Source organism: Lissotriton vulgaris, chromosome 1_1 (genome assembly GCF_964263255.1).
Source record: "Lissotriton vulgaris chromosome 1_1, aLisVul1.2, whole genome shotgun sequence".
Taxonomy (NCBI): domain Eukaryota; kingdom Metazoa; phylum Chordata; class Amphibia; order Caudata; family Salamandridae; genus Lissotriton; species Lissotriton vulgaris.
The window spans coordinates 1,091,609,521-1,091,633,094 of record NC_141685.1 but is presented as its reverse complement, the minus strand read 5'-3'; the positions used below and the strand labels follow the sequence as shown (position 1 = coordinate 1,091,633,094).

General features: G+C 49.1%; 1 protein-coding gene across 1 annotated transcript in view; it reads left to right on the top strand.

Moving 5' to 3' along the window:
- The window catches only part of MEI1 (meiotic double-stranded break formation protein 1), a 3,731,473-nt gene that overhangs the window by 3,023,918 nt on the left and 683,981 nt on the right, over positions 1 to 23,574 (top strand). Inside the window, exon 26 of the mRNA XM_086963480.1 lies at positions 17,858 to 18,036. Coding sequence (XP_086819606.1) covers positions 17,858 to 18,036 — 179 coding nt within the window. The remainder of the gene's footprint in view (positions 1 to 17,857; positions 18,037 to 23,574) is intronic.

Below are 23,574 nucleotides of genomic sequence, written 5' to 3'. Positions count from 1 at the left end.
GTCTGTGATGTCACTGGAAACCTCTTCACGAAAGCTCCCATTATCTACAGCTGGCCCCTTTAAAATGTTGTGTTGTGTATACCCTCATGCACGCGTTGCTCTGAAGACAATCCATAGCTTAACTGTGCGGTGGAGGATGTGAGAAGTTGGCCTGGTATATGATGCTCACTAGTTCTAGTGATCACCCTGTACCATGCCAAGCAACCCTTATGATGATCGGTTGTAAGTCAACCTTATAGACCAGTTATCCTAGTGGTAACATGGACAAAGCAGTCTTAGGCTAAACTCTGAAAGGCATGTGAAGCCGGCTGTATTACCATACACAACCCCCTTGAATACCAAATGAAAAGACACCACACAGATATATATATTGAAAATATATATATATTTATTAACTACAAATATCCCCTGAACTCTTTATGAGCACAAAAGCACAAGCGTTAAATAAAACACAGTTTAAAATACACAAAAGTTGCACAATATGGATGAGCCCTAGGGGCCACCTAAACCATATACTAAGAAAGTGGTATAAGAGATACCAATCGAAAAGGAAACAGGCCTAGAGCCTTGGGAATCGCTGGAGCTGATCGGGACTAGCAGTGACTAAGTCGGGAAAGGCCCGCGGGACTCGGGTGCAGTGTTTAAAGTGCACGCACTCACCAATGCAAAGTCTATGGTGCGTAAAAGTTAGAAAGTTAGTTAGTTAGGAACCTTCCGAGTGACCTAGAAAGCTGAAACTTGAGACATAGGCCCTAGAGGTGTGTACCAGTGTAGGAACACCGGCGTTGCTGAGTTACCTCACCCACAGGAAGCGGGTGCATAGGGTCGAAGTAGTGTCGGGTTTCGTCACGCTGGTCGATGGTGCTTGGAGCTGAAGATGCTGCAGGCGGCTCGAGGTGAAGAGTTCCGGTGGATCCAAGGGTGGATCTGAAGATGTGAAGACCTGAAAGCAGAGGGGAAAATGTTCAAAGTCACTAGCCAGTGACTACCGTGGAACCAGACTGGAACCAGGCGATGTCGGGTGCAAACAGGCGTTGAGGTGTAGCTTCTCTCTGCAGCCACGTGGACACCGGGGGTCGAGGACATTTAGGAGTCGGTCATGAGCTGTCCCACGCAAGCTTCTCGCGTTTGACGGTGACGGCAACTTGATTGGAGCAAACAGGCCTTGGCTAATGCAAGCCACGCAGGAATCAAAAAAGGCTTATCACTCGGACCAATGCAAGCCACGCAGGAATCAAAAAAGGCTTATCACTCGGACCAGCAAGGTCAGAGCGGGTGCTCCCTTTTACAGGGGCGAGGGCAAGTCTGAAGCAACCAGACCCGCAGTGTAGTTCGTCGGTTTCGTTGCCAAGATGGCCGCTGACCACGTGGCTAGTGGCCGGGATGGCGCGTCGAGTGGCACAATGCAAAAGGGCCCCACGTAGATCGTGGAGATGCTGGGGGGCTGATCTTCGGTGCAAGGGCTGCTCGGTGGTGGGGGTTCTGAGTCCCCAAAGCACAACATCGAGGGTGCCTCTGATGCTGCGCAGTCAGCTCTTCGGGTGTCTTCCAAGATGTCCGGTCCCATGTCTCTCGGTGCCTCCACGGGTCCCTTCTTTGCAGGGGCTGTGGATCGGGCTGTGAGAAGTCTGGGAGTCTGGGTCTTGTCAGGCTCTGGGCTCGGGCTCCGGCAGGAGGCGGCGGCAAAGCAGACGTCGATTCGCTGGTTGGTACCTGTGTTCACAGGGTGGCCACTCCTAGGCCACAAGGGAGATGCTCTTCAGTCTTCTGTGCAGTAGAATGTCGAAGTCCAGTCGTCTTCTTAGTTTCAAGTTGATTCAGGATGATCTGAGGTGCTCTGGCAATGCTCCCACTCTTATTCCCAATCTGAGGGGTGGATCACCTGCTAGGTCCCTCCTCTGGGTGGGACCAGGAAGGCGGGCGGTTACACCCCCTTTCCTTTGTCCAGCTCCTCGCCAGGCCTGGGTCTGGAAAGTCCCAGGACCGGTTTGGACTGGCATATGCACGGGGCCAACTTGTGTGCCCCGGGCATGTCTCAATCTATTCAGCCCTGTCCTACCCAATACACAAAATCCTGTCTGGGGTGGTGCTCGCACCTCCCAATGCAGGAAACCCTTTGTCCAAGCCTCCCTCGCTGGAAGGGCTCCCAGCAGCAGGAGGTCAGACTTGTGTCTGTGGTGGCAGCATCCATTTTGTGATGCTGAGGCTCTGGTTAACTTTAACCGGGGTTAAGGCTACACACATGTCGTGTCCCCCTAGAAGGGTGGAATGCTATCCCCGTCGACAGAACTGTCATGGGGATAGTATTCCAAATCGTATGACACCTTACTCGACATGTTTTGATAAAGCCAAACCAAGGTTAGCATATAACCGCGAGGATTATAATGCACTTAAGAGTATATGGTATGGCAATATCCCGGAACAGCTAAGGGAGTGGTTCCCGACAGCTGCAGACAGGCTCTGCTCATGCTAGAGCACCATCTCACATATTTCCAAGCACTCTGCCTCCAGGATTGATGAGGCCTTCCATAGGAGTGGCTGATAGGAACATATGTGTCCAGTTTAGGTTAGGTATAGGGATACTACACCTAAGCAAGGGGTGATTACACTGACTTGCCCCAGCTGAGTGATCAGCCAGTTGTGTCAAATATGGAGGCCAGGCCAGGAGTGGCACAATACATGCTGCAGCCCCTGGTAGGCCTTGGAAACACCTATGCCCTGGGTACCTAGGGTACACTGTTACAGGGGCCAATAAGGTGAACCAGTTCCAATTCGTAATGCGCCTAGGGTGCATTGGCTGTAATTTAGAGAGAGGACAGCAGGCTGTGGGTCTGATGAGCAGGCCCACAGCCACATTAAGTCATAAACCAGTGAAGCAAAAAGCAAAAATTTGGGGTGACCATAGGATAGCAGACTCTACTCTCCTACAGAGGTAAGTCACGTGCAGGTCGTTGTGAGGTTCAGAATGGGGGTCAGTGTTGATGTCCATACTGTCCATCAAACCCTACTGGGAAGTATAAGTGTAACAACATGCATGGAGTAGGAACTGTGGCAAAGCAGGGAAAATGAAAAGAGAAAAACAATGGACTGAAATCTCCCTCGGATAGCTCAGTCTCAGGCACAAGTACGTGACAGATTTAAGGGTTTGTAGTGTTAGCAAAAAAGAAGTGATAGCACATACGCATGGATGTAATATAGAGGTCACCAGTGGTCGCAGCTGCAACCCGTGGTACTGTCTTTGCGTCAGAGGTGTCAATATCAGTTCCAGGTATATAGGGGCAGCTTATGTTCATGGGTGTAGATTAGGGCTTTACCCTCCTTGTTTTTATAACAATAATAGTGAATAATATTACAGTATTCACCATTATTGCAATAAAGAATAGAGTGCAATTAGACATCCATGCGCAAACACTGAATATAGTTTTCCCGCCGGAATTCGAAAATTAGGCGGAGGGTTTGAATCAGGCCTACCAGTTTTATCAGGAGAAGTCACTATTATTAGCATCCAATACACCTAGGAAACAGTCAGCGACTCCAGGACGCTATAAAGACCAGTTGGATTTGAGCTGAGAAGGCAAAAGATAAGTAAAAACCTGAAGGTATGTTAACACAACAGACACAGAATGAAAGGGGGAAATGGAGAAAGACATAAATGCGACAGAACAGAGTAGGGAAAATCGCAGAGAAGTGTGAAATGTAACGAAGCAGAGACCAGCAACAACATGTTGCCGGGCATCTGCTCCATGTTGCTTTGGCCTTATTTGCTAGTGCAGCCAAATCTCTCCTGTAAGTGCAATCTGAAAGAAACACGTTAGTGATAGATTCCTTACCTTAGAATATTCCCAGGTGTCAGACTGGATCCCGAAAGTTTTTGTTTAGCAGTACCTCTGCGCGTCAGTAGGTGGCGTCCTGCGGTTCCGCGTCCATCACTTGCTTCGCAAGCGCCGAGATGACGTCACGGAGAGTACTTAGGCGCCACCCATGGGTGCTGACGTCAGTTCTTTCTTTTTCCGCGCTAGCAAGCGCATATCCGAATTGAGCACGTACCTTAGTCACTTTTTGACTACTCTTTTGAGACTTTTTGTCTCCCCCTTTTTTCTCCTGGTGCACGTAGGGATGCCCGGCTTTAAGTCTTGTGGGGCATGCCACTGTAATATGTCGGTGGCGGACCCCCACGATGTGTGCCTCTACTGCCTGGAGACAGACCACGACTCAGAGGCCTGCCGGGACTGTCGAGCCATGGCCCCCAAGGCCTTGCAGGAGCGGCAGCGGAAATTGCTGGAGGTTCAGCATTCGTCGCGTCGCCGCTCTGGATCTAGGAGCCGTTTGAGACGTCGCTCCTCGGGCTCCAAGTCTTCTCCTTTGGTTTCCAGTAAGCGACACCATAAAAAGAAGTCGAAGAAGCGCTGCACTGGGTGCTGTTTTTCCCACCCCAGCTTCGGTTCCAGGACCATTTTGTTCTGGCCTGAGATCCGCATTGGAAGGTGGCGCCATTCCTGACGCCGTTCGTCCCTTCTCCGGTACCGGCTCTGCCGCAGTGACCGGCCCCCTCTATGTCAGAGGCAGACGATGACTGGGAAGGGTCCGAGGACCCTCTTGCCCAGCAATGTGACTCTGAGCAAGATTGAGTGGACGATCTGGAGGAGGCAGGCGACCTCGATGTCTCTTCTGACCCGAAGTTTGCCTCTCCTCCGCCTACAATGGAGGAGGGTGCTTCCTACACAATGATGCTCTTTCGGGCTGCGGAGGCCCTCAATCGCGACCTCCCCACAGTGACCCTCAAAACCACTCTCCTTACTGAGGTGCTCCAGAAGGCGTCTACTTCGTCAGAGCCATTGCTTCCCTTCAATGACGCCCTTACTGATGTCCTCTTGGGCACTTGGTCGCGGCCGGCGACCCAGACTTTCTGACCACCCATCCCACGCCTGAGAGTCTGGTCATCCAGGCCTCGAGGTCGCAGAGAGCCTTTCCCTTGGCTCCACCAGACCAGGACTCTAAGAAAGTGGAGCAATTTGTCAAGCGATTGTTCTCTTCGGCCAGTCTAGGGTTGCGGTCGGTGAACACTGCTTGCTTGTTGGGCCGCTACTCCCAAGCAGTGTGGGATACCGTTACTCAAGTGTTGCCTCAGTGTCCTGAGGAGGTCCAGGCTGTCCTTTCTCAGGCAATTGTTGAAGGAAAGGATGCTTCTAAGTTCGCCATTCGGTGTAGTTTGCACACCGCAGACTCGCTGGGCAGGGCAATTTCTACAACTGTGGCATTGCGACACCACACCTGGTTGCGTTAAACTGGGTTCTCACCTGATGTCTAGGGCTCGCTCATGGATATGCCCTTCAAAGGCACTCGCCTGTTTGGCGACAAGGCTGACAGTGCTTTGGACCATTTTAAGGACTCAAGGGCCACATCCTTGGGTCTTTCTCCGAAAAACCCGTCCACACCTGGTTTTTGTTCCTTTCGTGGCCAGGGCAGAGGCACCCAGGCACATTCCTCTACAAGATAAACAAAGGAAGAGCGTCCGTCAGGCAAGCATTCAAAAATTGATAATAGCACGTGGGAAGGAGGCCAGTTGTAAGTGGTCGTATGGCAGGACCAGATTCAAGAAAAAATACAATATTTTTTCAGGAAACCCTCACTCACCCTAATGGTGACATGCTTCATCATTGGGTCCACCGGGTGAGATCGAATATCTCCCCGGTGTGCTGCGACGCCAGGTGACTGCGGAGCTGGTTGTTTGTGAGGGTAGGGCGTGAAAAAAGTGGTGAGTTAAAAATGTAAAAGGTTGTACCAAAAAATCATTTATTGGCTGGTCAACCTGACATGATAAAAACTATGTGTGGGGAAAAACTAACCAAATAAATTATACTGGTGTTTCCCTTTTTAAAGGAAGGTCAACATGTTTCTGCCCGTGGTATGTGTGAATTTACAGGGCTTTCTTCAGGACCAGTTAGCGAGTGTTACCTTGACAGGTCTGGGCGCGCTAAGGCCCACCCTGCCATAGGCAGTGAAAGTTAAAATTGCACTATGTGTAAAAAAGGTGCATTAAAAAATACAAACTTGTCAGTCTGGGGTTTTACCTCTGTTTCGAGGAACCGAGAAGTCTGTGGACAAAAGAGGTGAGACAAACAGACGAGAAAACAGACAAAAAAACAAGAAATCAATTGATTTCATTCATTCTAATGACAATTGATGCAACTCGGTGGCGTAACACGTGCTGGCATACCTATCAAAGGCCGTGGCCGTGATGAATGGGATGCGGAGGAGAAGTTGTGCCACAAAACCTGAGTGGTGGGCCTCAACTATCGCTGAGAAGTGCGATCCAGCGCGTTCTGTTGCAAATTTAAGGCAACAGACTGATAAAAAAGGGGGACTTACAGTGTTAAGTCAAACCGTGCGGGAGGCCAAAGGTGGCTACCCGTTGTTACATTGCTACCTATAGTCGGGGGACCGGAGTTGATCCCCGAAGTGGTGAACGTGAAGGCAAAAAAACCGGGAAAAACCCGGTAGCTCTGCTGGCCGTGGCTTGTACCTTAGATCAAGCGCACATATGCATGGACGTGAAAAGGAAGATTATCCTCACTTGTAAACAAAATGAACCACGCCCCATAGAACTCACGAGGGGGGTGGGAGCGACAATGGCACACCCTGTTTGGGAAGGAAAGACATACATAGAGGATTTTAGAGATCTGGCAGAATCTTGTTAGATGAACTTATCTTAATGGAAGATGTCCGGAAGAGGTTTCTTACGCCCGCAACGCTCTGCACCCTCTCGGTACCTAGCTGTTCCCTCACTGGATCTCGTGGATCCAGAGTGAAGGGCGAGCCCGGTGTTATGAGGGAGGTGGCAGGGTTTGGGCCAATGGGAGCCGATGTTCAAAACGAGGCTTGGAAGGCAAGTCTCGTAATCCCGCGATAGGTTAAGTCCAAACGGGGATTGAAATTGAGATGGAAACGAGGTTTGGGAAGCAAACATTGTGCGGCATTGTGATAGGTCAGAGCAAGGCTAGCATTGTCTGGGGCTCTGATTAGGGTTCAGTGGATGATCAATTTTAACGTTTCAGGATGCTCGTCCATGGAATTTGGTCATTGAGTCCATGGATGTGGGTACCGAGTCTATACACCCAGCGCTGTTCTTTTTCAAACAGGATGCTGTCTCTATTTCTTGGATTGTTGACCTGCTCGATGACTGTCCAGGTCATATCATTTGGGGTGTGATGTGCCTGCAAATAGTGTTCGCTTAGTTTAGTGGTAACTTTCTTGCAGCGAATGTTGCTGCAATGTTCGCCAATGCGTGTCTTTACCTTACGGGTAGTCATTCCCACATAGCGTTTTGCGCATGGGCACGTAATCAGATAGACTACGTTAGCGTTAGTGTGGGATTTTTGAATCCAAGTTTTTCCGGGTTCCAGATTTAGTTGTTTTGTATGGGTGGTAAGGTGGCAAACACTACAGTCAGTGCACGGAAAATGGCCAGTGATTGGAGGAAGGTGCTAGGGTTCTGTGACAGACCTCGTTAATGTAGCCGATGTGGAGCATGGTGCGGGCCTAGTATGTACCAAGGCATCCTTAAGGCTTCTGCCCTTTTTAAAAGAGAAAAGGGGTTTCTCCCAGTCTTTCATGGTACTGGTGATTATTCTCCAATTTTTGTTGATGGATTTCTTGATGTTGTCTGAGAGAGTGCTGTAGGTGGTCACACACGTGAGCGGCACCTCTGTGTTGGTTTCCACATTCTCCTCAAGGAGGGCATCACGGGGTTGGTTGCGTGCCCGGGTCTGACCTTTGTTAAGGATTCCTTGCGGATATCCTCTTTGCTTCAATTTTTCGGTCAGTTCTTTTGCCTGGACCTTGTAGTCAGAGATGGTACTACAATTCCTTCTCAGGCGGAGGAATTGTCCATAGGGCAGATTTTCTCGTAGAGGTCTTGGGTGGAAACTGCTGAACTCCAAAAGATTATTTTTTGCTGTTGGTTTATGATGGGTCACCGTGGTGAGAGATGTTTCTTCTATCCTTATCACCACGTCAAGGAAGACAATAGATTCTTTGCTGTAGTTGTGGGTGAATCTCAGGTAAGGGTTAAGAGTATTGACCCAGCTCAGGAACTGTATGAGGCTGTCTTCATTCCCTGTCCATAGGAGGAGAATGTCATCGATGTACCTCCTCCATAATCCTATGGAGGAGGCATAGGGGTTTGTAGTAGGTAAAATATGCTTAGTTTCAAAGTCATATACGTACAGCCCCGCTATGCTGGGGGCAAACGTGCTCCCCATTGAGGTCCCTGTGCACTGGAGGTACAGTTGTCCTTTATATTCAAAATAATTCTCTCTGAGTGCCATTCTCGCACACTGCAAAATGAATTCCTTTGGGGTAGTGTACTCCCAATTGACTGTATTTAGTGCTTCAGCCAGTACCCGCAGTGTTTCTTCCTGGGGGATACTGGTGTAAAGACTCTCTATGTCCATGGTGACCAGTATGACAGAGTCCTTTGGAAAAGAGATATCTTGGAGTAGTCTGAGTAGACTCTTTGTGTCCTTCAGGTAGGTGCTTGAGTTTTGCACTAACGGTTTCAGGTAGTGATCACAGAAAGTGGATAGTGGTTCCAACACTGAACCGATTCCAGAAACGATCGGCCGATCCGGAGGTGGTAAGACATTTTTATGGGTTTTCGGCAACGTGTAAAAATATGGAATCGTTGGGCCTCCTGTCATTAGGTATGCAGCTTCATGTGGGGAGATATGCTCATTGGTCTCCGCCTCTCGTACGAGCGATTCTATGCGTAATTTCATTTCTGCGGTGGGGTTGGTAGAAAGGGGCAAATAGTTTGTCCTATCATTCAGGAGTGTCATGCACACTTTATCATATTCGGAGGTATCCTGGATCACAATCCCGCCGCCCTTATCGGCGGGTTTGATAGTAATTTCCTTATCATTCTTTAGACTCTCCAGGGCTTTATGTTCTGCAGCCGTGAAGTTGTTAAACCGTTTAGGGTTTTCAGTGGTTTCCAGATCTTTCACAACAGCTTGTTCAAAAGCAGTAATTGCTGCAGGTATTGTGTGTGGTGGTGGCATGAAGGTAGATTTCAATCTAAAGTTGGTATCAAACTCCTGTTCATTTGTTGTGGATTGCTCTTTGGACTCAAAAAATGCCTTTAATTTGAGTTTTCTGAAGAATTGTGAGAGTTCACAATGAAGTTGAAATTTGTCGGGGCGAGAGGTCGGGACAAAGCCTAGACCTTTTTCCAGTACTTTAGTCTCCTCTGGGGTTAGAATTTTCTTAGAAAGATTTGTCACAAGACTCATATTGCGCTCGTGCTGGCCGTTGCTGTTTGGCTGCGGGTGTGTTTCCCCACTGCATCTTCGTCTTCCCAGGTTACTTGTGTGTTGCCTCTGCTCCGTCCCCGTCCCCGTCCGCCTCTCCCTAAAAAAGGCATTGGGGGATGGCTTTGGGGAAATTGTGGTTGCATGTATGGGTTCCAATTCATCATAGGGAACTGTGGTTGCTGAAAGAACAGCGGTGTAGGGCCATTATTTGGATGACCGTAATTTTGCCATCTTGGTTGTTGATTCGGGTAGTTGAATCTGCCCCTCCCTCCTCTTCGCCCTTTTTGTTTGGGGCTTTGATTGCTGGCAGTGCTCCCTCTAGACGAGTGACTGTCTGAATCATCAGATTTTCTAGTGTCCTTTTTAGGAGCACTGTAATTAGGATCAGAGTAAGGGTACACACTTTCGAACTTGAATTTTTTAAGGTCTTTCTGGAATTTGGTCAGTTTTGCCTGCATGAGATTGTCCTTGTATTCTGTGAGGTCTTTATTGATTTCATCCAATTTCTTCTTATAGCCCGTTATCATGGCTTTAAACTGGGTTTCTGTTTGTTGGATCTCTATCTGTATAGTCTCGGATAGGCGAAGTGCTGTTTTGATTATCAGCACCAGCCAATCTCTTGTACAATGCCATGCAATCATGGCCCAGTCCCTTCTGAATGTGGCATCATTCAGAAAGATCCTAGGTGCGTTAGTGACCAAGAGCCCTTTTGGGGCTGAGTTGGAAGTGAGATATTGTTTAAGTATGGTACCATGAAGTATGGTCCTTATTCTATCTCGTTTAAGTTCAGTCAGTTGTTCCCATTCCGCTGTATGTGAAATTACTTGAGATATTGCTGGGTCTGCAAACATGTTAGGATCTGCCAGTAGTTCATCTATTTCCTCTGTGGAGTATGTGAGTCCCAGGTTAGCCATGGCTCTATGTTGTTTTCTTTCAATAGATACTGGGAGTTGCATCTTTCGAATAATGTATAATTAGAGAAGGAGCTCTCACTGCTGTGTGCAGCTAAGTATCAATCAACAAAAGGAGAGAAAGGGATTCGGGCACTCTCGGTCCCCAGTCAATAGCAGATAAACAAAGGAAGAGTGTCCGTCAGGCAAGCATTCAAAAATTGATAATAGCACGTGGGAATGAGGCCAGTTGTAAGTGGTCGTATGGCAGGACCAGAATCAAGAAAAAATACAATATTTTTTCAGGAAACCCTCACTCACCCTAATGGTGACATGCTTCATCATTGGGTCCACCGGGTGAGATCGAATATCTCCCCGGTGTGCTGCGACGCCAGGTGACTGCGGAGCTGGTTGTTTGTGAGGGTAGGGGGTGAAAAAAGTGGTGAGTTAAAAATGTCCAAGGTTGTACCAAAAAATCATTTATTGGCTGGTCAACCTGACATGATAAAAACTATGTGTGGGGAAAACTAACCAAATAAATTATACTGGTGTTTCCCTTTTTAAAGGAAGGTCAACATGTTTCTGCCCGTGGTATGTGTGAATTTACAGGGCTTTCTTCAGGACCAGTTAGCGAGTGTTACCTTGACAGGTCTGGGTGCGCTAAGGCCCACCCTGCCATAGGCAGTGAAAGTTAAAATTGCACTATGTGTAAAAAAGGTGCATTAAAAAATACAAACTTGTCAGTCTGGGGTTTTACCTCTGTTTCGAGGAACCGAGAAGTCTGTGGACAAAAGAGGGGAGACAAACAGATGAGAAAACAGACAAAAAAACAAGAAATCAATTGATATCATTCATTCTAATGACAATTGATGCAACTCGGTGGCGTAACACGTGCTGGCATACCTATCAAAGGCCGTGGCCGTGATAAATGGGATGCGGAGGAGAAGTTGTGCCACAAAACCTGAGTGGTGGGCCTCAACTATCGCTGAGAAGTGTGATCCAGCGCGTTCTGTTGCAAATTTAAGGCAAAAGACTGATAAAAAAGGGGGACTTACAGTGTTAAGTCAAACCGTGCGGGAGGCCAAAGGTGGCTACCCGTTGTTACATTGCTACCTATAGTCGGGGGACCGGAGTTGATCCCCGAAGTGGTGAACGTGAAGGCAAAAAAAACGGGAAAAACCCGGTAACTCTGCTGGCCGTGGCTTGTACCTTAGATCAAGCGCACATATGCATGGACGTGAAAAGGAAGATTATCCTCACTTGTAAACAAAATGAACCACGCCCCATAGAACTCAGGAGGGGGGTGGGAGCGACAATGGCACACCCTGTTTGGGAAGGAAAGACATACATAGAGGATTTTAGAGATCTGGCAGAATCTTGTTAGGTGAACTTATCTTAATGGAAGATGTCCGGAAGAGGTTTCTTACGCCCGCAACGCTCTGCACCCTCTCGGTACCTAGCTGTTCCCTCACTGGATCTCGTGGATCCAGAGTGAAGGGCGAGCCCGGTGTTATGAGGGAGGTGGCAGGGTTTGGGCCAATGGGAGCCGCTGTTCAAAACGAGGCTTGGAAGGCAAGTCTCGTAATCCCGCGATAGGTTAAGTCCAAACGGGGATTGAAATTGAGATGGAAACGAGGTTTGGGAAGCAAACATTGTGCGGCATTGTGATAGGTCAGAGCAAGGCTAGCATTGTCTGGGGCTCTGGTTAGGGTTCAGTGGGTGATAAATTTTAACGTTTCAGGATGCTCGTCCATGGAATTTGGTCATTGAGTCCATGGATGTGGGTACCGAGTCTATACACCCAGCGCTGTTCTTTTTCAAACAGGATGCGATCTCTATTTCTTGGATTGTTGACCTGCTCGATGACTGTCCAGGTCATATCATTTGGGGTGTGATGTGCCTGCAAATAGTGTTTGCTTAGTTTAGTGGTAACTTTCTTGCAGCGAATGTTGCTGCGATGTTCGCCAATGCGTGTCTTTACCTTATGGGTAGTCATTCCCACGTAGCGTTTTGCGCATGGGCACGTAATCAGATAGACTACGTTAGCAGAGTTACAGTTAGTGTGGGATTTTTGAATCCAAGTTTTTCCGGGTTCCAGATTTAGTTGTTTTGTATGGGTGGTAAGGTGGCAAACACTACAGTCAGTGCACGGAAAATGGCCAGTGATTGGAGGAAGGTGCCAGGGTTCTGTGACAGACCTCGTTAATGTAGCCGATGTGGAGCATGGTGCGGGCCTAGTATGTACCAAGGCATCCTTAAGGCTTCTGCCCTTTTTAATAGAGAAAAGGGGTTTCCCCCAGTCTTTCATGGTACTGGTGATTATTCTCCAATTTTTGTTGATGGATTTCTTGATGTTGTCTGAGAGAGTGCTGTAGGTGGTCACACACGTGAGCGGCACCTCCCAATCCCCGTTTGGACTTAACCTATCGCGGGATTACGAGACTTGCCTTCCAAGCCTCGTTTTGAACATCGGCTCCCATTGGCCCAAACCCTGCCACCTCCCTCATAACACCGGGCTCGCCCTTCACTCTGGATCCACGAGATCCAGTGAGGGAACAGCTAGGTACCGAGAGGGTGCAGAGCGTTGCGGGCGTAAGAAACCTCTTCCGGACATCTTCCATTAAGATAAGTTCATCTAACAAGATTCTGCCAGATCTCTAAAATCCTCTATGTATGTCTTTCCTTCCCAAACAGGGTGTGCCATTGTCGCTCCCACCCCCCTCCTGAGTTCTATGGGGCGTGGTTCATTTTGTTTACAAGTGAGGATAATCTTCCTTTTCACGTCCATGCATATGTGCGCTTGATCTAAGGTACAAGCCACGGCCAGCAGAGTTACCGGGTTTTTCCCGGGTTTTTTGCCTTCACGTTCACCACTTCGGGGATCAACTCCGGTCCCCCGACTATAGGTAGCAATGTAACAACGGGTAGCCACCTTTGGCCTCCCGCACGGTTTGACTTAACACTGTAAGTCCCCCTTTTTTATCAGTCTGTTGGCTTAAATTTGCAACAGAACGCGCTGGATCACACTTCTCAGCGATAGTTGAGGCCCACCACTCAGGTTTTGTGGCACAACTTCTCCTCCGCATCCCATTCATCACGGCCACGGCCTTTGATAGGTATGCCAGCACGTGTTACGCCACCGAGTTGCATCAATTGTCATTAGAATGAATGATATCAATTGAATTCTTGTTTTTTTGTCTGTTTTCTCGTCTGTTTGTCTCACCTCTTTTGTCCACAGACTTCTCGGTTCCTCGAAACAGAGGTAAAACCCCAGACTGACAAGTTTGTATTTTTTAATGCACCTTTTTTACACATAGTGCAATTTTAACTTTCACTGCCTATGGCAGGGTGGGCCTTAGCGCGCCCAGACCTGTCAAGGTAACACTCGCTAACTGGTCCTGAAGAAAGCCCTGTAAATTCACTCATACCACGGGCAGAAACATGTTGACCTTCCTTTAAAAAGGGAAACACCAGTATAATTTATTTGGTTAGTTTTCCCCACACATAGTTTTTATCATGTCAGGTTGACCAGCCAATAAATGATTTTTTGGTACAACCTTGGACATTTTTAACTCACCACTTTTTTCACCCCCTACCCTCACAAACAACCAGCTTCGCAGTCACCTGGCGTCGCAGCACACCGGGGAGATATTCGATCTCACCCGGTGGACCCAATGATGAAGCATGTCACCATTAGGGTGAGTGAGGGTTTCCTGAAAAAATATTGTATTTTTTCTTGAATCTGGTCCTGCCATACGACCACTTACAACTGGCCTCCTTCCCACGTGCTATTATCAATTTTTGAATGCTTGCCTGACGGACACTCTTCCTTTGTTTATCTGCTATTGACTGGGGACCGAGAGTGCCCGAATCCCTTTCTCTCCTTTTGTTGATTGACATTCCTCTACAAGCCTGTGCAGACCCAGCATCAGTGCGGCCATGGTTGCGGCTTCTGGAAGGGCGGGTCATGGAATCAGCGTGCGGGTCAGTCCACCTCCACCCCGCTGCTCCTACCTCCAAACCTTCCTAGTCTGAGCTTTGTCGAGCACCACTTGCCAGTGGGTGGCAGTATCCAACGCCACCTCCCCCACTGGCGCGACATTACGTCAGAAAAGTGGGTGTTGCAAATAATTCGCGAGGGTTATTCCCTTCCCTTTTAGTCCTCCCCTCTAGCCATGCCGCCTCGGTGCCACCGCATGTCAGGGGATCATTTGGTTCTTTTCCAACAGGAAGTCACGGCCCTCTTGGCTAAGGGGGCCATCAAGTGCATTCCTGGGCAGGAAGTAGGGAGTGGTTGTTATTCACACTACTTTCTGGTCCCCAAGAAGGACAATGGGGGCCTGCGCCCCATCTTGGACATACGGGACGTCAATCGCTTCCTCCGGAAGGAGAAGTTCAAAATGCTGACTCTAGTTCAGGTCATGGCTGCCCTCGACCCTGGAGACTGGATGGTAGTGTTGGACGTGCAGCACGCTTATTTTCACATGCCCGTTCTGGTGGCCCACTCGCGATACCTGCGGTTCATGGTAGGCCAGGAGCATTTTCAGTTTGCTGTGCTCCCCTCCAGCCTTACCAGCGCCCCTCGGGTGTTCACGAAGGTGATGGCGGTGGTCGCGCTTCACCTGAGCAGGTCGGGGGTGTCAGTCTTCCCCTACCTCAAAGACTGGTTGTTGAAGGCGGGCTCTCCCCAGGCAGTCGTCAACCACCTTCAGACTACAGCCGACCTCCTGCAGTTGCTGGGGTTCTCCATCAACGTGCCGAAGTCCCACCTGAGTCCCTCTCAGAAGCTCCCCTTCATCGGAGCGGTTCTGGATTAAACGCTGTTTCGGGTTTATCCTCCCGAGCAGCGAGTCCAGGATATTCAAGCTATGATTCCAATCTTTCGGCCTCTATCCTAGGTTTCAGTCAGGATGACCCTATGGCTCCTGGGCCTGATGGGCTCCTGCATCCTGCTGGTGACACATGCCAGATGGCATATGCGGGCTCGGCAGTGGGACCTGAAGTTCCAGTGGGCGCAGCATCAGGGCAACCTGTCCGATCATGTCCAGATCTCGGAGGGCACTGATGAACAATTGCAGTGGTGGATCACAATTCGAGATTGGGTCAGTGGCAGATCCCTCTCCCTTCCCCAACCGGAGCACAAAGTGGTGACAGATGCGTCTCTCCTTGGATGGGGTGGCCATTTGGATGAGGAGGAGATCAGAGGTCTCCGGGAGAGTCCCGGCTCCATAGCAACCTTTTGGAGCTGCGGGCTAACCGTTTTGAAAGTGAAGTGTGGTGCAGGTGTTCACGGACAACACCACCGCCATGTGGTATTGCAACAAACAGGGCGGGGTGGGGTGGGGTTTTGGACCCTATGTCTGGAGGGTCTGCGCCTCTGGATATGGCTGGAACATCAAGGCATTACCCTGGTGGCTCAACTCCTGGCAGGTTCTCTGAATGCCAGGGCGGAAAAACTCAGCCGCCGGTGCTTGATGGATCACGAATGGCGTCTGATCTCGGACGTGGTGCAAGGTATCTTTCTGCAGTGGAGAGAGCCTTGGTTGGTTATATTTGCCACCGAAGAGAATGAGCAATGTCATCTATTCTGCGCGTTGGAATTTCCAAGGCAGCACTCGCTCGGCGACGCTTTTTGTCACGAGTGGAGCTGCGGTCTGTTGTACGCCTTTCTGCCTATGCCACTTCTGGCCAGAGTGCTAAAGAAGATCATACGCGACCGGGCCCAAATCATCCTTGTAGCTCTGGATTGGCACAAAGATACTGGTACCCCAAGCTACTCAGCATGGCGATCAATCCCCCGATCCAACTGCCTCTTCGGGAGGATCTTCTGTTGCAGCAGCAGGGGGCGGTCCTCCACCCGAACCTGTCCAGACTCCACCTCCATGCGTGGAGATTGAGCAGCGACAATTGACACTTTTCGATCTTCCTCGTGCAGTCTGTGATGTCATTCTGGCAGCCAGGCGTCCCTCTACAAAAACGGTATAAGCCTGCAGGTGGAACAAATTCTTTCTATTCATCCGGACAAGGTGGTTTTGAGGACCCGTCCTTCTTTCCTGCCAAAGGTGGTCACGCCCTTCCACATGGGGCAGATCATCTATTTGCCCACCTTCTTTCTGCCGCTGCATCCCTCGAGGGAAGAGGAGAGGCTCCACAATCTGGACCCAAAACGGGCCCTCGCATTCTATCTGCAGCGTACACAACAGTTCCGGGTAGATGACCAGCTCATTGTTGGATACGTGTGCGCCAAAAAAGGTTGGGCTGTGCACAAGCAGACCATCTCCAGGTAGGTCGTTTTGTGCATCAAAGCATGTTACTCATTGGCTAAGAAGGAGCCTCCTGTGGGGCTGCGTGCCCATTTGACCAGGGCAACTGCAGCCACTACTGCCTTGGGTCGTGGCGTTCCCTTGCAGGACATATGTCAGGCAGCTACGTGGGCCTCGCTGCACACGTTTACCAAGCATTACTGCCTTGACAGTCAAGTCCTGCGAGATGGCTTCTTTGGCTGTTCTGTTCTCCATGACTTTCGGGTGTAATCTTGTTTGCAGACCCACCACTGAGATTGGTATTGCTGGGGTATCTATTCTAAGGTAAGGAATCTATCACTAACCTGTCTCTTTCAGATGCACAAGTTACTACATGTGTAACAATATATCTGTAAGAGACATTAGTTAGTGATAGATTCCTTACCGCCCCACCCATTCTGCGAACTGATTACTAGGGTTAAGGTCATCCCTTTTGGGGTCCCCAGTTTTATGCACCAATGGTCAGTATCTTGCATGGTTCTGCGTTCCTGCCGCTGAAAGTCATGTACAGAACTGACGTCAGCGCGCATGGGTGGCGCCTAACTACTCTCCGTGATGTCATCTCAGTGCTTGCGACACCAGTGACGGACGCGTAGCCGCAGGACGCCACCTACTGAAGTGCAGAGGTACTGCTAAGCAAAAGTCTGACGCCTGGGGATATTCTAAGGTAAGGAATCTATCACTAACTAATGTCTCTTACAGATATATTGTTACACAAGTAGTAACTTGTGCACCATAACCAGGAAGTGAGTCTGTGACTGCAAAATTCTATTTTTCTGCCTGGTGTTTGCGTCTATTCATTATACATAGTCATGTGCTCTGGTGTTTTTAAGCCGTTCCAGACCTATGTGTAATCCTGTACCTACGCTGTGTATGAGTCCCGACAGCATGTTAAGCAAGGATCGTCTTCGCCACCCTAACTTACCTCTCCATGCAAATCTTGTAAAAGTAATACCTGGCATCCCTCTCCCTCTCTTAATAAATTTAAAATAAAGCCCGGTGTACACACATACTCTCCTACTTCCCTCTGTAACATACCCCATCCTCAAAATACATTTTGAAGAAACCATAAAAATCAAAACTCAAGCTGAAAAATTTACAAAAACAGATGGGGAATAGCATATGTATTTCATTTTTAAATTGTTATGGAACTCCAACCCCTGCTCTTCTGCAGGTAAGGATTAAGATAGCCTATGAATCAGGAGATGATACAGAAGCTGTGAAACATTATTACAGATAAGGAACTTTTGTTTTCCTAGCATGGGGAGTAGTGTACTTAACCCTTGGTTATCTAGGCTGACTGACAGCACAGGCCTTATCTTAAATATGTATCCTGGTTCTTTTTCTTTTTCAGTCAGCCTTGTTCTCTTCCTGCGTACAATCCTGAAGCAGAATTTTAGCTCTTCCTTGGTGGTCACCACCCAGTCCGAGGCGAGGAGATTGCCACTAAATGAGCGGGATGCCTCTCTCTACCCCCTGGATATGCAGAAAACGCTTTCTCTTCTGATCGCTTTTCAAAACCTCCTGATCCAGGTACATATGTTTTTGAAAGGTATTTCAATATAGCATTCACTTTCTGCTTCACAGAGAGCGAACATCAGAGTGCAAGATGGTTAAGAATACAGGACATAGAAAAGACAGTTTAAACATAATCTGCCCTTTACAGGGCTTTTGCTCATTTGAATTTAGGAAATCTTCACTTAGCCCATTGAAGTGAGCACGTTTAGTGCTCACTTCAATGAGCTGGGTATAGATCTAAATATAACTATATCTATTTATCTATCTATCTATCTATCTATCTATATCTATATATATATATATATATATATATATATATATATATCACAACAAGGTTGCCTGCAATGAGAGGGTCCACCCAGGTGAGTTACCATCAGCCAGCAATTTATTCAGAGAAAAGCAGTAACAAACAGCGAACTGCCACGCGTTGTTTCCATGTCCTGCCCAACGCGTTTCGTGCACTGGAGCACTTTGTCAAGGGCTGCGGGCATCTGTTAGGCAATGCAAAGGCACGGTTGTTCATTGAAGCACTTTTGAACGCAATGTTCACCGCCCATGTGGGCGTGGCCGTCAGCACGGCCCGATGGTCTTTGTAGTGCTCAATCTTCCTCATGTGAGTCACCAGCCTTTGCACTCTCGTGATTAAAATTAAATTCCCCAGTGGGTTGCGATGCACAGTCTCGTTGAGTGTCTCTGCACATACCATTCTCCAAACGGCCACCCGGCGCCGCGGTGAAAAGGACGGATGAGGCCGTTTGGAGAATGGTATGTGCAGAGACACTCAACGAGACTGTGCATCGCAACCCACTGGGGAATTTAATTTTAATCACGAGAGTGCAAAGGCTGGTGACTCACATGAGGAAGATTGAGCACTACAAAGATCATCGGGCCGTGCTGACGGCCACGCCCACATGGGCGGTGAACATTGCGTTCAAAAGTGCTTCAATGAACAACCGTGCCTTTGCATTGCCTAACAGATGCCCGCAGCCCTTGACAAAGTGCTCCAGTGCACGAAACGCGTTGGGCAGGACATGGAAACAACGCATGGCAGTTCGCTGTTTGTTACTGCTTTTCTCTGAATAAATTGCTGGCTGATGGTAACTCACCTGGGTTGACCCTCTCATTGCAGGCAACCTTGTTGTGATAAGTAAAGCGGCCCAGCCTGAGTCGCGAGAAGGGTCCCGCTGCAGTGATGCAGCCCTGCTGTGACGCCACCCGGCGCCGCGGTGAAAAGGACGGATGAGGCCGTTTGGAGAATGGTATGTGCAGAGACACTCAACGAGACTGTGCATCGCAACCCACTGGGGAATTTAATTTTAATCACGAGAGTGCAAAGGCTGGTGACTCACATGAGGAAGATTGAGCACTACAAAGACCATCGGGCCGTGCTGACGGCCACGCCCACATGGGCGGTGAACATTGCGTTCAAAAGTGCTTCAATGAACAACCGTGCCTTTGCATTGCCTAACAGATGCCCGCAGCCCTTGACAAAGTGCTCCAGTGCACGAAACGCGTTGGGCAGGACATGGAAACAACGCGTGGCAGTTCGCTGTTTGTTACTGCTTTTCTCTGAATAAATTGCTGGCTGATGGTAACTCACCTGGGTTGACCCTCTCATTGCAGGCAACCTTGTTGTGATAAGTAAAGCGGCCCAGCCTGAGTCGCGAGAAGGGTCCCGCTGCAGTGATGCAGCCCTGCTGTGACGCCACCCGGCGCCGCGGTGAAAAGGACGGATGAGGCCGTTTGGAGAATGGTATGTGCAGAGACACTCAACGAGACCGTGCATCGCAACCCACTGGGGAATTTAATTTTAATCACGAGAGTGCAAAGGCTGGTGACTCACATGAGGAAGATTGAGCACTACAAAGACCATCGGGCCGTGCTGACGGCCACGCCCACATGGGCGGTGAACATTGCGTTCAAAAGTGCTTCAATGAACAACCGTGCCTTTGCATTGCCTAACAGATGCCCGCAGCCCTTGACAAAGTGCTCCAGTGCACGAAACGCGTTGGGCAGGACATGGAAACAACGCGTGGCAGTTCGCTGTTTGTTACTGCTTTTCTCTGAATAAATTGCTGGCTGATGGTAACTCACCTGGGTTGACCCTCTCATTGCAGGCAACCTTGTTGTGATAAGTAAAGCGGCCCAGCCTGAGTCGCGAGAAGCGTCCCGCTGCAGTGATGCAGCCCTGCTGTGACGCCACCCGGCGCCGCGGTGAAAAGGACGGATGAGGCCGTTTGGAGAATGGTATGTGCAGAGACACTCAACGAGACTGTGCATCGCAACCCACTGGGGAATTTAATTTTAATCACGAGAGTGCAAAGGCTGGTGACTCACATGAGGAAGATTGAGCACTACAAAGACCATCGGGCCGTGCTGACGGCCACGCCCACATGGGCGGTGAACATTGCGTTCAAAAGTGCTTCAATGAACAACCGTGCCTTTGCATTGCCTAACAGATGCCCGCAGCCCTTGACAAAGTGCTCCAGTGCACGAAACGCGTTGGGCAGGACATGGAAACAACGCGTGGCAGTTCGCTGTTTGTTACTGCTTTTCTCTGAATAAATTGCTGGCTGATGGTAACTCACCTGGGTTGACCCTCTCATTGCAGGCAACCTTGTTGTGATAAGTAAAGCGGCCCAGCCTGAGTCGCGAGAAGGGTCCCGCTGCAGTGATGCAGCCCTGCTGTGACGCCACCCGGCGCCGCGGTGAAAAGGACGGATGAGGCCGTTTGGAGAATGGTATGTGCAGAGACACTCAACGAGACTGTGCATCGCAACCCACTGGGGAATTTAATTTTAATCACGAGAGTGCAAAGGCTGGTGACTCACATGAGGAAGATTGAGCACTACAAAGACCATCGGGCCGTGCTGACGGCCACGCCCACATGGGCGGTGAACATTGCGTTCAAAAGTGCTTCAATGAACAACCGTGCCTTTGCATTGCCTAACAGATGCCCGCAGCCCTTGACAAAGTGCTCCAGTGCACGAAACGCGTTGGGCAGGACATGGAAACAACGCGTGGCAGTTCGCTGTTTGTTACTGCTTTTCTCTGAATAAATTGCTGGCTGATGGTAACTCACCTGGGTTGACCCTCTCATTGCAGGCAACCTTGTTGTGATAAGTAAAGCGGCCCAGCCTGAGTCGCGAGAAGGGTCCCGCTGCAGTGATGCAGCCCTGCTGTGACGCCACCCGGCGCCGCGGTGAAAAGGACGGATGAGGCCGTTTGGAGAATGGTATGTGCAGAGACACTCAACGAGACTGTGCATCGCAACCCACTGGGGAATTTAATTTTAATCACGAGAGTGCAAAGGCTGGTGACTCACATGAGGAAGATTGAGCACTACAAAGACCATCGGGCCGTGCTGACGGCCACGCCCACATGGGCGGTGAACATTGCGTTCAAAAGTGCTTCAATGAACAACCGTGCCTTTGCATTGCCTAACAGATGCCCGCAGCCCTTGACAAAGTGCTCCAGTGCACGAAACGCGTTGGGCAGGACATGGAAACAACGCGTGGCAGTTCGCTGTTTGTTACTGCTTTTCTCTGAATAAATTGCTGGCTGATGGTAACTCACCTGGGTTGACCCTCTCATTGCAGGCAACCTTGTTGTGATAAGTAAAGCGGCCCAGCCTGAGTCGCGAGAAGGGTCCCGCTGCAGTGATGCAGCCCTGCTGTGACGCCACCCGGCACCGCGGTGAAAAGGACGGATGAGGCCGTTTGGAGAATGGTATGTGCAGAGACACTCAACGAGACTGTGCATCGCAACCCACTGGGGAATTTAATTTTAATCACGAGAGTGCAAAGGCTGGTGACTCACATGAGGAAGATTGAGCACTACAAAGACCATCGGGCCGTGCTGACGGCCACGCCCACATGGGCGGTGAACATTGCGTTCAAAAGTGCTTCAATGAACAACCGTGCCTTTGCATTGCCTAACAGATGCCCGCAGCCCTTGACAAAGTGCTCCAGTGCACGAAACGCGTTGGGCAGGACATGGAAACAACGCGTGGCAGTTCGCTGTTTGTTACTGCTTTTCTCTGAATAAATTGCTGGCTGATGGTAACTCACCTGGGTTGACCCTCTCATTGCAGGCAACCTTGTTGTGATATATATATATATATATATATATATATATATATATATACATATATATATATATATATATATATATAGATATTCTCACACGCTATCACTGGCTGCCGTGGTGCTTCACACAGATGGGCCGTGTCCGAAGTAAGGTGCCAGCAATCCTGTTCAATTATTTCTCTGAATCCACTCCAAACAAGGCTCTGATGCTCCTTTGGCTGTGTGTAATCTCATTTATTATACAATGCCACCATATTGCATTTCGGGCGATCCAACGGCTTTGATCACATGTGGTGGCAGCGTATAATAAATGAGATTACACACAGCCAAAGCAGCATTGGAGCCTTGTTTGGAGTGTCATTAGAGATTCACACACATACACACACACACACCCACAAACAAACACACACACACATAATATTTTACTTTTTCACTGAAAAAAACAAATAACGTTATAGTTACACATGGTAATAAGAGTTTCTTAGGTAAAATTAAAAAAATTAACTGAAAAAACAAAAGTTAAAGCAACATTACACGGTGACAAAACGAATGAGACAGGAGCTAACATTTAAAAGCACCAAAATGACTAAAATTTACCAGTTACAATTTAGTCAACCTATCGTAACATGTGTCCATATCATGCAGTGCCTAATGATCTCCACAGGCTGATGTCTGTGAAATACTCACACTTGATGTGTTTATGGTACTTGAAGAGGGACCACGAATCCAAGACCTACGAGGACTGTCGTGCCATGTATCTAAAGGCACTGAGGGAGGGATCCCTCAAGCTCCTCGCCACCCGACGTCAGACAACCCTGCAATGCTCATGATCCCAGTTGCAGGGAAGATCTCAGGACTGTTCGTGGAGCTGCACCCTGCGGTTGTTGTCGCACTCGAAGTCATCTGGGAAGTTGGGTAAGAGCTATAAGCACAAGAAATTGAAGAAGTCTAAGAGATCTTTGACTTCCCTGCGCTTGTCAAAGTCTTCTAATGAGGTGCTGAAGCGTTAGAATTCCAGCGCTCATGTTTCGGCCGATCCTGAGTCAGGGTCCTCTCTGCACTTCCTTGTAATTCCCAGAGCAACCCCCGCCAACTTAAAGAATTTTATGAGGCCATGTACCTCAAATTTGGGGGGCCCACCCCCTCTGGAAAGCCCTTGAACCCCATGGGCTGGATCCTCGCCAGCAGGTTCGCCCTCACCACCATTTGGGCTTCATGGATCCCATGTTGGACCCGGAGTGGAGCTGTCAGCGAGACCAAGACCTTCCTTGGCATCCCTCCAGTGCCGACACCCTTGGGCGCCACTGACGCTCCACGGCTGTGCCATCCCCATTATCATTGCCAACTTCAACACGGACATCGTCCAATACTGGTTCTGTAGCCGAATATGGTCATGCTCTCCTGATCAGAGCCAGTGCCTTTGGAAAGTTAGATGAACAGGAGGGGTCTGGATTCCCTTATTGAT